This window comes from Hipposideros armiger, unplaced genomic scaffold (genome assembly GCF_001890085.2).
Source record: "Hipposideros armiger isolate ML-2016 unplaced genomic scaffold, ASM189008v1 scaffold_122, whole genome shotgun sequence".
NCBI classification, from domain to species: Eukaryota; Metazoa; Chordata; class Mammalia; order Chiroptera; family Hipposideridae; genus Hipposideros; species Hipposideros armiger.
In genome coordinates this window covers 3,228,483-3,242,938 of record NW_017731472.1, presented here as the reverse complement: position 1 = coordinate 3,242,938, position 14,456 = coordinate 3,228,483, and the positions used below count along the sequence as shown (strand labels likewise).

Sequence of the window (14,456 nt, the reverse complement as noted above, 5' to 3'; positions counted from 1 at the left end):
GAAAAAGAAAGTGTTCATGAATTAAAAGGAAGGCTAGAACTGACAGTAAGAATCAGGTTACATTTGAGGTGTTCTATTTGCTTGAGAAAGAAGATCATAAACTGCTTCTGCTGTTAGTATTTGAAGTGAGAATAAGAGTTCAGATAGAGGTATTTTGCCATAGTTACATTGAGGGGAATGGTGGCAAGCCATTCCCCTCAATGTACCTCTTCAGAGGTAAGAAGACATTTCTATACTCCTTTAAAATGATTCCAAATGCAATGAATAATAATACAATGAATTAAAAGGAAAAAAAGTTTACACTGTATAATACTTCCTCTTCTCTCCTTTCCTGTTTGGAAAGATACCAGCTCAATGTCTCCGTAGGCATAGAAAAGGCTTTGGCCACTGCCATTAGTCACATTTGTATCTATAAAAGGGAGAGAGTGTGCTTTAGTCAAGTATGTTTTCAGTAGGACACAGAGGGAGGTGGTGTTTAGGAAACTGCCTTGTTCCTCTCAAGACACAGCCTTTTTCAGGTTTTGTGCATGGACAACATATGGGCAGAGTGCCAATATGGAAATGTCAGAGGAGGGGACATTTCCTACCATAAAAAAAAGAAAGAAACCCATGAAGAGATGCCAAGAGTTGGTTTTTTTGTTTGTTTGTTTTGGGGTTGTTGTTGTTGTTTTTTTGTGGGTTTTTTTTGCACAATGTTAAATTTAATTGCTCTCATTTAGAGAAGGAGACACTTGTACATTTCATGGCCTGTTCTTATTAATGAGCAGAGTGAGCATTTATTTGCAGTATTGTTATTTGCCAAATAGTATCTATACTGAGCATTCACTGTATGGAAAGCATTGGATTTCTACGTTCTGGAGAGTCTGAGAGATGGTTCCTGATTCTGGTACTTCAGTGTTAATTACATTATATGCATAAAATATACATATTCAATTTTGTTATGATTGAGTGTGTGCGGAGAATACAATAATTACACTGCCAACAAGCTATTGTGAATTCTACATATATTTATATTTCAAATAATGGATGGTACAGCGGTAACTCCCACGAAGTATAATTCTAGAATTATTTTTAACAGTGAGTAAATGACATTTGATCTTTAAGCAAGAGGGTAATATTAAAATGGACAGGAAAAATGTGTCTATTGCTCTGAAATTCTCTTGGCTTCTCAAAAACAGTCAATATTGCAGGAAAGTACTAATAAAGGAAGGCAAATAAAAATTGAACTTGGATTTAGTGTCAAATGTTCTGTAGAATAATAACGACACAGCGTGTTTTAAAGCGCTTTGGTAATTGAGCTGTGTTCTCCTGGAAGTGGCAGAACGGGAAAATTGCAGGCAAGAACTGACGGTAGAAACTGCTGTCAGTGGTTTGTAACAGAAAAGGTGCCCCAGTCTTAATTGTGGCCAGCTAGCTCAGCCCTGGAGAAGGCTTGTCTTGATTTCCAGCAAAGACCACTCCTGGGGGACCTTAATCGCAGAAGCAGCAGCAAAACGAGATACTAGCTGGAGGAAGATCTAAAGAGAAAACACTGGGCATTCTCCGTGCTATGGGAAAGATCAACACAATATTTAATCCTATGTCAGGTCGAGAGACTGAATCAACCCTAGTATTGGATCTTCACCAACATTCAATTTTTCAGCGACGCTCGTATACACCATTCTGGGCAACTTTGCCAGATCACATCCCTTATCTTTGGAAGCCCCAGCATGGGGCTTACGGTCAACAAGCTCTGAGAAATCAACCAGGAACCACCAAACTGCATTTCTCAAAGAAGACTGAGGCAGGCGGAGGTGAAGAGAAAACCTCAGGGGCAGTGGGGGGCAGCGTGGGGAGGGAGGCGGGGGCACAGCGAGGGGAAGGATCGGGAGGACAGGTCTGACTCCTGACTGGCTGGGGTGGTTTTAGAGCAAGTCACAGCTCCAGCTCGCCAGGCAGGAGCTGTCCAACTTTTCAGCAGCGGCGGGATCCGGATTCCCGTGCCCTGGACTCAGAAAGCGGCGACCCCTGCCGCTGCTGCTGTTGCTACATCGAGCTGCTAACAATTCCTGCTTTCGTTGCCGGCACCCAAAGAAAGGAAGGAAAGACGAAAGGGAGGAAGGTGGGACCGACCGTTGTGGAAGCGAAGTATTGCCCGTCCTAGTCGTGGTGACTTGGGGAGCCCAGGAGCGTGTCTCTGCCACAACCACTGTGAAGGGAGCCCTGTCGTGGTCTGCGATCCGATCCCTCCTGCTAGCAGAGCCCCCTCTCGGTCGCCTCGAGCCTCTGAGCCTCTGGTGGCTTCAAGCGGGAAGCTGAGCCCAGCCTCTGTTCGGCTCCAGAAGCAGCAGCAGCAGCGGCAGCAGCAGCGGGGAGGCGCTCGGGCCAGTGCAGTGAACCCGGCTGGGCAGCAGGGCACAGAGCCGCCGGCCAGGATGGAGGCGGAGGGCAGCAGCGTGCAGGCTCCGGCAGGCAGTAGCGAGAGCAGCGACGGTGCTGGCGGGGCCACGCTCAAAGCACCCAAGCACCTCTGGAGGCACGAGCAGCACCACCAGTACCCACTCCGGCAGCCCCAGTTCCGCCTCCTGCACCCTCATCACCACCTGCCTCCACCGCCGCCACCGCCCTCGCCCCAGCCCCAGTCCCAGTCCCCGCTGCAGCCACCGCCGCCGCCCCCCCTGCCACCACCTCCGCCGCCGCCCGGGGCAGCTCGTGGCCGCTATGCATCGAGCGGGGCCACTGGCCGTGTCCGGCATCGTGGCTACTCCGACACGGAGCGCTACCTGTATTGCCGCGCCATGGACCGAACCTCCTACGCCGTGGAGACTAGCCACCGGCCCGGCCTGAAGAAATCCAGGATGTCCTGGCCCTCGTCGTTTCAGGGACTCAGGCGGTGAGTGGAGAGCGCAAGGGGTCACCTCCCCCCATCCAGGCAAATGGTCACCTCCCCAGTTCTCAAATTTTCCTTGTTGGTCTATTTGTCACCAGCAGTCCTGCACCCAGGGTCAAATTCTATTCTGGGAATGGGGGGAGGGCGAGCAGGGGCGTGCCTGTCCTTGCTAGAACTGTTAGGATTCAGGTGTGTGTAAGAGACCCCGAAAGAATGTTAATTGAATGAGAGTGTGTGTGTGTGTGTGTGTGTGTGAGAGAGAGAGAGAGAGAGAGAGATTGATTCCCAGTTATCTATACCACCCGCCACCCCCTCCCCACCCACTTCCATTCCACCCTGGCGAGTGGCACTAAACAGAGGGATTCAGCTTCCTCTGATGAAGGAAGAAGAGTGAAGGAAGGGGTGGGGCGGGTTGAGCCAGAGAAATACCCAGTAATCTGTACACCCCCCCCCCAGAGTGAAGGGGTTTGTGGGCAGATCTGATTGGGATGGGGGTGGGGGGAGGCAGGTGTGGGTGAGACAGTTTGTTCTGAGGATTACAGCTTAAAAATCTGAGAACTAGAGTTTCTTTTTGTCAAGTCGGAAAGTAAATTGAACAGCGAAAGGGGAGAGCAAACACGTGGGTGACTTGGAGAGTTTGGAGCAAAATGTTCAGCCATCCTAATGAGAGAGGAGAGAGGGATGGAAGGAGGGATCGAGGATACTGTGGGAGTTACACTGTGTGGGTGTGTGGTGTGTATAGAGATGTCCCTGTAAAGTCCCAGGAAGAAAGCATCTCATTTTACCAGCAGACAAGACGCCGATATTTAATTAGAGTAATTTCTCCTTAACATAAAGTGCTCCGGAAGACAGGGCAGGGAAGCGGCTTGTCACTGGAGTTTTAATAGATGCAGACGGTTCCTCTTCCAAGGAAATGAGTAGCATAAAGGACCAATTACAGCTGCTTTGAGGAATCAGTTCCAGATTCTTAACTCGAGCATAGAGGTGGAAGTTGGGTCCACATTCAGCCCCTTTCCTGGCAACCCAAAACAGTTCCTTTCCTTAGACTCTCCTTCTACACACACACACACACACACACACACACACACACACACACACACACACGGTTTCAGGAGCTGCTGATCTTGACATACCTAATGGCAAAGTAGAGCTGTCATCATCTAAGCTTAGATAGATGTGGGAAGGCACTGATGGGCTACACATCCAAGCTACATGTTGTGGATGATGGGGAATTGTAAAGTGTAAATCAGGACTGGGTATGGAAGCAGGAAGACCTTGGGCTGAGACTTTTTGTCCAACTCTAACTGACAGAGGTTAGATTTATCAGAAAATCTTAATAGTGTTCAAATGTGAGTTTTTCCTCCCTCCCTCCCTTCTATTCTTTTCTTTTTGATATGAGCATGTCTCTCTGTGTGTTGTATCCGCTATGGTTGAAGGAAATCCAGCCAAATAGAATATCTCAACCCTGATGTGCACACATAGTCCTCACACCCTTTGCCTTCCTCACACCCCTAGGTACTGGACATTGTGGTAACGTCCCCGTACCTGTTATATACACTGTACCTGTAGTTAATCTCAATTCAGATTCATTGAAGATTGGTGTGATTGGCAGACATTCGTAAATTAATATGCAAGTTACATGTTTGCAGCCCAGAGTGCTAAAACACACATCCAGTTTCACCCTTTGTTTGAAGAGGTGTGTTGAGCACTATGTGTGTGTCTCCACTGGTGGAATATAGGCAAGTTTAGCACTTTGTAATATGTGACCTATTAATAGAAAAACTTTGAGATTGAGCCCTTAACAAACAATAAATAAGAATAAGATTTCTAGTTTAATCTATGAGTTGACTGACTATAGAGTATCTTAATTAACTTGATTTTTAAATAAAATACAATATGTCTGAGGGTGAAGGGAGAAAATAAGCTAATTGGAATATGGGTATTGCATCATTGATTTGAATTTATTTTTTGCTGTGCTCTACACTGATTAATTGTTCTATTTGAAATTTGGTAGTTCAATGGTTCACAGAAAACTAAGATCTATACTATTTACGTATAACTTCCACTGTGACTCATCTGATAAATCACTTTCATTCTATTTAAGCATACTTGAACTTAAAATTCTTTACATCACTTGTGTATTTCCCAAACACTCCTATATCACATGTCAAACTTGTCCTTAATACAGTTGCTTTTGCAAATAAGCGCATTTTTCATGGAGGGCCTGGATATTAATCTCATTCTTTAAAGAGAATAGTAGCTATGCTTTAAAATTATCAAAACAATTCACATTTACTAATTTATTTGAATCCATTAAAAACACTGAGATGAAATTGTATTATCTCCATTTTATGGATAAGAACACTGAGCCCTAGAGAATGTGAGTAACTTGTTCAGTAGTATATGGACTATGAGTGCCAGAGCTAAGACTCAGACCCACGTCTCTTGCCTCAGCAAAGGCAATAGGTGCTCCTAAAATAAATGTGCACACAGTCTGTGCATGTTGACAACATAAAGAAACATATAAAACCAGACATGAAGATTGTATTGATTGATACCACAGGATGTAAAGTCCAAATGAGCCAAAAATGAGATATGGGTGAATATATATATATATATATATATATATATATATATATATATATATGTTTGTTTAATGACAGCATAGGCTCTGGAAGCAATGAGAGATTTTAGCCTTTACTTTTAACTTTTGAAATGCTAGCTGTTACACCCATGTGAATGATTAATGTAGAGGCAAACCAGTGTATCTGTTGACTTTGTATAATGAATATAATACAGTACTAGATATGAAACAGTGCTCAGAGAATTAAAGCTAAACTAGAACACTGCAGGTTGTTTTCAGTGATCTTCGAAGAGGAAACACATGTGTGAGATGTGTGCAATGCGTGTGTGTGTATGTATGTGTGTGCAGGTGTGCCATCATCCAAATGAAGGGTTTACATTGTCTGTCAGGTTAATGTCTCTGAAAAAAAGCCTCATGGATGGATGGATGAATGATTCCTTATGGATTATAAATAATACGTCTTTTAAAAGGCTATTTTTAGCATGCGTAGTAGCATTTGTAGATGTTATCTTGACTGAAATTTTGAGTTAGTTACAGTGTGTGAAGCAGTGGGAAAGAGGTATACCTGGTTTAATGAGGAAATTTGTGTACATAGGAAGGAGGCGATCCTCAGACATTTCATGATCAATTCTTTTGATTGCATGGAAAAATGTAGGTATGTTAAATAAATTTTGTATTAAGCTATAGCTAACAAAGTAGATTTGTTTTTTAATCTCAAAATAGAAGGAATTTGAAATTGTAAAATTATCAGGGGAATGGGTCTCCATGTTACCAAGGGAACCGAATGAAATATTTAAAAAGTTAGAATACCCTTTAAAAATTATATATATATATATATATATGTATCAAATTAAAAGTTTGAATTGCTAGTTCCTCAAAATATAACAATGGTTTAACTACACTGATAAGTGATTTAGTTATTTCTTTGACTTCCTTTTACACAATAAAATATCTTATCAGTAATGTGCTTTTCTAAATCTGCAGGAACTATATATTCTCAATAACAGATTAATTTTTAACATTATTAATCATCAGGATAATGCAAATCAAAACCACAATGACATACCACTTGACACCTGATAGGTGGCTATTATAAAATGACAAGAAATAACAAGTGTTGACGATGTGGAGAAAAGGGAACCCTTGTGAAATATAGGTGGGAATGTACGTTGATGCAAACACTATGAAAACCAGCATGGAGGTTCCTTAAAACATTACAAATCGAAACTACCACATGATCCAGCAATTCCACTTCTGAATATTTATCCAAAGAAAACAAAAACACTAACTTGAGAAGATAGATGCACCCCCATGTTCACTGTAGCATTATTTATAATAGCGAAGATATGGAAACAACCTAAGTGTCCATTGATAAAGAATGGAATGGAAACTTAGGTTGTATATATACCATATGTATATATACACACATGTATGTGCATATATACGTATATAAGCATATATATGTATATATGTATATAATATATATGTATATATATTATATATTATACTGGAATTTCATTCAGCCATAGAAAAAAATGAAATCTTGCCATTTGTGACACCATGGATGAACACAAAGAGCATTATGCTAAGAAAAATAAGTCAGACAGAGAAAGACAAATACCATATGATTTCACTTATGTGTGAATCTAACAAAGCAAAGACAAAACACCCAAGCTCATGGAGATGAAGAAAAAAAAAAAAAGCTCATATATACAAAAAAGAGATCAGTGGTTGCCCAAGGTGAAGGGGGGAGATGGAGAAATAGGTGAACTGTTTTTGCTTCTATATTAAATAAAAAAAAATTAGATTGGAAAGTCAAATAGCATAGATGAGTCCATATATATATATGTGCATATATATATATGGGTACTATAAAGACATTTTAGATGACAGATGTGTAAATATCAAGAAGGTGACATTTGATTTAGGTATTTTAGAAGGAAAATAGCTAAAAACTATGACATAATTTTACTCTGTATAAATCCCAGGTATGTTATAAAATATTTATTTGACAGTCACCTTTTAAATACATTAACAATATATTAAACAAAAGGAAAGATTAATTATATTGTAATACTTAAATACTAAAAATATTCAGATATTTACTTTACCACTCTGGTTATAAAAAATATTTCTCCATTGTTTTTCATTGAATTTATCAAAAAAGTTTACTGTATTTTGTCTTTATTAAAGGACACAGTGGTAATCTAAGTTCATGATGGAAAATTTGAGTTTTACATTACCAAAATAATTGATTGAAAACTTGGTCATTTAAACTGTCTACACCAGTGAATCTATGACTTTGGAATTTAGGAAACAGTAATTTTTAAAAATAATATTAGATAACTGGCATAAGATTGTAATATTTAAATTTTAATAAATAAGGCCATTAAAGATATTTAAATAGCAAAAAATGTGTGGCAATATTCACATTTTTCACTTTTCTTATATATTGCCAAAACAGTGTCAGAATGAAAAAAAAAGACACCAAAACTGCTTTTATAATTTCTCTGTGTTCTGAGACTTTGTTGCATCAGAAGAAAAATGTCATGGATCCATCACTTTCTTACATTTTTGATCCTGAAATTATGTACCTCCCATATTTCATGGCAGTGGAAATGGAATGAGGCAGGAGCTAGAAGGGAAAGAGAGATAAGGACATGTCCTCCAAGCAGGAATGTGCATAAGCTCTTTTCTCCTTTTGATTGGACCGTCTTGTTCAGTTGCCCATGGAGTAGTAACGCGGAAATAGATAGCCAACAATTGTCCACTTAATATTAAGATGGGAAGGGACTTAGATTTAAGCTAAGCTAGCCCACCACCGCTGATCTTTGACACTTGAAGAAACATAAGTCCTGAGGGGTTAACTCACTTAACAGCAGTTTATCGACAGAACAAGAACTACAATTTATATATTCCATATCTCCTGACAATTACTTTACATTTCTCATTGTGGCTATGTCTCAACAATTACTGTCCCCACCTTCCAGGCTATAGCCTGAAACCAAAAGTTGGAAAATTACCTTTAAAAAGAATTTTTGAATAAATGAGATATTCAAATTGGTGAGAAAGACTACTTCAGAAAAGAAAACATTCTTTCACTTTTCAACTTGGATACATTCACACACACATACGTACAATGATGAGTTAATAATTCCTACCTCTAAACTGTAATGTGGGTTTGGAAGGATATCTTGGGAAGAGTTTCAAACATCATAGAGAATAATAATCTGCAAAAACTAAGCCCTATTAGCAACTTTTGGTAGTTATGCAAAGGCCTCACATCTAACATTGGTAAAGTTATGTCCCTCTCACAATTTATTATCCATCTATAAACGTCCTTAAATCCCATGAAATCCCCACACTGAACTTTTTGCCACGTGCTGAGCTCTCTGTACCTTTGGACACCTCTTTCTTTCTGAAGCTGTTTCTTCCTTCTAGACTGCTTTCCTCTGCCCTAACACCACTCCCTTCTTATCTGTTTGGACAACTCATGAATATCGTTTTGAACTTAGTTCATATGTTACCATTTGTGTGGATATTTTTTACAAGCAGAGGGATATTTTTCTTTTTTGGGCTTTCACATTGCATTTTGTATATATTTCTACTCTAGCAGCTACCAATTACAATTTTGTATCAGCCTCCCTCATCAAATACATTTAGGAACTAGCACAGCGTGTGGTTTATATAGGTCCTCAACAAATGATGAGCTTTTTTTTTTTTTTTAAAGATTTTTATTGGGGAATTGGGGGATGGGAACAGTGCTGGGGAATTGGGGGAAGGGGAACAGACAAGTTGCTGTCGTTTTGTTCTTCAATCTAGTTGTGGAGGATGTTGCTTCACTGGCCCAAGTTGGCACCATCATTGCGCTCTTCTCTGGCGAGGCAGATCAGTCGCCGGCTTCTGGACGGCCGCTCACTGCGGCTGCTGGCCGCTCACGCTGGTGCTGGCTACATACGGTAGCCCATGGCAACCCACTGCCACAGGGAGTGCAGCCTACGCCGTCGCCAGCGACTCATGGCAGCCCAGCTCCAGGTTGAGCTGTTGTTCAGCATCTTAGCTGTGGAGGGCAGTGTCACTGGCCCTCCTATGTGGGATCCGAACCGGGACCCTCTGGCATCCCAAGCGAGTTCTTAACCATCGCGCCACTCGGCCGGCCCCATGATGAGCTTTAAATGTGGAAATAATAATAATAAAATCTTGTCTTTTTAGTGTGTGCTTTGTCATACAGGACATATTTGTGTTCTTTAATAATCTCTATGAATTAAGCAGAGCCGGTGATATTTTGCTCATTTTATAGGTGATCAAAAAGAATATTGACTCTCAGAGATATAGACACAAATACATATTCAAAGATATTATAGAACTCAGACTTGAGCCTTCAAACTCCTAGACTAGTGATCTTTTCATCACACTGTAAGATATATATGGGTTGGAATCAGATGAGAAAAAGGCTATCATTTGACTAAGACTATGAAGACAGAGAGAAATTATAATGATTATGAAGAGAGAGAACAGTTTGGATCTAGCTTGTAAGAGAACATCAGAATAAAAGTAACTTTGATGGAATAAAGTCTCCTTTTTTAATTTAGAGAGATTGCTTTACAAGATAAACTCTTAACTTTGGATTCCTTGGCTTTTGAGGATTCGTTACATTTGGTGATAGGTACATATTTTGGGGAGAACATTAATCAGATTTTCAACGAGTCCTTAATTCTCAAAATTAAAAAAACTGTTTAAAGTGAACTAAGTTTGGTTAATTCACTAAGGGAAAGATTATGAGAACATCATCTACAAATAGAGTAATATTCTCAGTGCAGTGCTAAAAGTAAGCAATTTGAAATGGGATTTTAGAAAAATGCAACACTTCCAACAGATAAGGCCACAGGCTTTTTTAAAAATGATATATTTCCAGTGGGATTTTAGGGAATTAATTGACTTGAATTTTGATTAAAAATATGTACAAGAATAATAAGGAATGTTTTGAAGAATGAAAAAGATGTTTTTTCCTATAAGATATCAGAACATATCATATAGTCTTTTAATTCAAACAGTGTGATATTAATTTGGAAATAAACTGATATTTTGATGGGACTGAACAAAGGTTGAAACATGAGACCCGTATATACAAAAATTTAGGATTTACTAAGGACAGCATTCCAACTCAGTGAGAGTAGCATACATTATTTAAAATATGGTGTTTATTAGTTTATTGAAATAAAAGGATCGTTACCTCACACAATAATAGAAAGCACTTAAAATCAATAATAAAATATTAAAAACTAGATAAAAATAGACAAAGGCCATAAAGAGGCCATTCAAAAAGGAAGAAAGATTAATGACAATATATATTTGAAAATATCCTCTACCTTATGAACAGACAAAAGTAAAAATTAAAACAATGTTATTTTATTTTTTTATCTCTCATTTTAGAAAAATATTAAAATATGAAGAATTTAAAATAATTAAAGACGGTGTGGAGAAGTAGGTACTTTCTTATCTATTTTTTAAATGGAGAGGGTAAATTAGGGAAACCTTGATGGATAATCAAATAATATATACCAAAATTTTAAAGGCACATAACTTAGACCCGTAATTCCACGCTTAGGAACTTAAACTAAGAATACAATTGAATAAGTGAGCAAATAACTACTATATTGAAATATTGCATATAATGGTAAATATATAGAAAACACCCAAATATCTTTCAATACAGAATTGGTAAAATAAATCATGTCATATCTACTACAAAGGACTACTAGATGAAGAGTGCAAGATATCTACCTGTGTTGAAATGTAATTATAAACCCTAGGTCATTAAGTAAAAAAAAAAATGATTTAGAGACTAGATCACAGAATATGGTATCATAAACTTGTTTGTATTCATGCATACTTATATTTACATATATGAACTTATATCTCTGTGTGTGCCTATGTTTATAAATATGTGTGTATGCATATTATGGTTTGTGTGTGTGTGTGTAATATAATTAGAAAAAGTACTAAACTGCAATAGGTGTAAGATGGGGGATATTTAAGAGAGGTCTTTGATATTCTGTTTTGTTCTTTTCTCTTATTTGATTTTCTTTAAAATGAGCACATGTTACTTTTATAATAAGTAAAAATCATGTATTTTCTTTTTTGGTAAAAAAGTGTAAAAAAGGGTAACTATGGCTGTTTCTCATAAAACAACGTATCGATGGTCTGTTGTTGAAGTTCAGTTTATTGAAAGTCCATCAGTCAGCCTCAGTCAGCGTTAACAGTGCTTTTCCACTTCATGCTGAATGTCGCGTGTGCTCTATTAAAAGTACTGTGTTGTCCAGCGTGGAGGATTCCTGTAGACTCTGTCTCCTATATCCGCTATTCACCCTCTTATTCTCATTTCATTACTCAGTTTTGATTTGAATACTTATGTGTTTGTCCCCTGGTCCTTAGGATTGCTAAGTTTTTGTTTCAGTTTCTTCCTCAAATATAGTTTTCTGACCTGGATGGTTCTTATAACTGCAGCCCTCAAGCAAGCCTAACTTGAGTAACCCCCAAGCTTGACTCAGAATTCGGGAACACTTCAGCCCAAAAAGGAATACTATAACTCAGTCATGTTATCTGTCTCTCTGATTTTCTGGCATGATCACCTACTTCTCTAGGTTTTCATAGGATATCCACTTCTAGTTGAATGTTCCAAGTTAGTTACAAAATGGAGCCCCGGTAAATCCTTGGATTGGCCCACTTAAATATAGACCGGTTAAATGTTAGAAGTTATTTACCCAAGATGAGTTTGGTGTTTTAAAGAGATATACCTGCAACCTTTCTCTCTGAAAGTACTTAGAGAGGCACAACCCTTGTCTATTAAGATTGCTTGAAATTCATAGCAATACTGTGTTTGTTCCGTTATTATTGTTGTTATTTACCCAGTAGGCAGGTGTACTTCTCTACTCATTGTGGGGCCTTCTATTATAGATACTGAAGAAAGATAATAAAATACTGAGAAATATACTATGCTGTTCTTTCAGATTTTTGAAAAGTAATAAAGAGCATGAGGATGATACTTATGTAGACTATGGGTCTAAGAAACCCATATATATTTGCATTAACAGCTCAGAAGCTTCCATATACTCATATTGTTTTGTTTGCCAAAGATGCTCTTTTGTCCCCATCTATTAGCTATAATAATACCTATTTATACTTTAGATCTTAACTCAAACATCACTTCTGATGTCATAATACCATATGGTTTTTTATTGCATCCATCATATTTCAAAATTACATGTTTAATTATGTAATTAATTAATGCCAATCTCATTCACCAAACTATTACCCCCTGTGAAAGCAAGGACCCTGTCAATTTTGTTCATATCCAAATACAGTACTTGTGCATTGCTTGCATTTAAAGATTTACTAAATAATTAAATGAACCTCAGCTAATCAAATTTATGAAGCTAAACATATACTATTAAAAGGGCAGAAATATTTGCAATTCAGAGAATCTTTAACACATCGTTTATTTAGTTAAAGAGTTAAGTTATTTTCTTTATTTGATGTAAAAGACACTTGAGTGTTGGCAGGGGTGTTACTCTGGAAAGAAGCCTGCAGGACAGGACGTTAGTAAAGAAATAGCATTGTGACTATCAAGGTTATGCTATTGTAGGAAAGTTATTTCTTAGGGGCTAATTAATAAAAATGAGAATAAAGGCATTAGATACTAATTTCAATGCTATTTTATGATTTGTTTTTATAGTTAATTTATTTTAGTGTTGGTGGTTTATACATAATTTAATATTTACTAGTAAACTATTCTATTATAAGTATTCTGTCTAAAATTCATTATGTTTAATCTGGTTCAAAAACATATATATAAAGTGTCCACAATTTCTCAGCATCTGGTTGTTCTTTGTGAGAGTAAAACTCAAGATAAAAACAAACTTCTTGCCTGAGAAATATAATAGCTAATTTAAATGATCTAAGAAGTTCAACAATCATAGCAAAAAGTAACAGTGAATGAAAACACCATTATTCTGACAAAATGGCACTGCAATTTCATAAATGTTGTCTTTATACTTTGTGTATTAATTTTACTTTTGATGTAGCAAGGCATGGAAGCTGTTAGATAGCTCATTATTTCTGTTGACATGGAATAGTTTGCAAACCAAAGTCGCGAAGAGTATAATAAAAATCATTAATAGGTCATATAAATATTTAATAATCACATTATTGCAACAGCTCAGAAAAAAATCTACTTAGGGAAAGCAATTTTGGTTGCCTTGAGTGGCGACCTTGACATGGGGATCCTAGACTCAACTGTATTACCATCTACTGTCTAGTGGGGTGCTATTCAATTTTCAGTGAGTTCATATAAAATGATTATGTATCTCATTAAGTAGACACAAGATGGAGGAAAAAAATAGTATGCTTTCTGATATATCATTTATCAAAACATACTTAAAAAATAATTTCTACTACATTAGCTAGTTTGAAGACATGACTATATGAGTAACTGAGTTAATTTTGACTACTCAATTGGTTGATCAACTTTGCCAAGCAAGTTCAATGTAATGTTTCCCCAGAGATTTTTTAAAAAACCGAATTCATCAGATTAGATTATCGACTTCACAATACTGGAACAGATACTCCTTTGAATGTTTGTCACAGCATCTGTTGGAATTGATGAAAAATTTTTGGAAATGTGTGAACCCATCAAGAGGCTGTTGAGGACATACTGAGAGTCTATAAAAAACATTAGCATAACCAGCCTTGGCCCTCAATCAGTTCAGCAGCCTGTTTATGGCTTTGGGTGCTGCTTGAGTCTAAGCGTTTGCTTTAAATATTTGATATATTTAATTAATGAGTATTTTGGATCTTCTGCCTTTTATAAAAATCTGCTTATAAAAAATTAAATGCCAGCAAATTACAAACAGTAGATGACCAAACTGAAATGTAGTAGTCATTGTCTCTTCAAATGCCCAGTACCAGTTTGTTTACCAGGATATCTTTCTCATCTGATTTTTA

The 14,456-nt window shown here is 37.7% G+C and overlaps 1 protein-coding gene across 1 annotated transcript in view; it reads left to right on the top strand.

Annotated features, from left to right (window-relative positions):
- The first annotated feature begins 38 nt into the window (after nucleotides 1-38).
- Nucleotides 39-14,456, top strand: part of LOC109385697 (cAMP-specific 3',5'-cyclic phosphodiesterase 4D-like) — a 652,078-nt gene continuing 637,660 nt past the window's right edge. Inside the window, exon 1 of the mRNA XM_019648203.1 lies at nucleotides 39-2,872. Within this exon, the coding sequence (XP_019503748.1) occupies nucleotides 2,415-2,872 (458 nt within the window). The 5' untranslated portion in view covers nucleotides 39-2,414. The remainder of the gene's footprint in view (nucleotides 2,873-14,456) is intronic.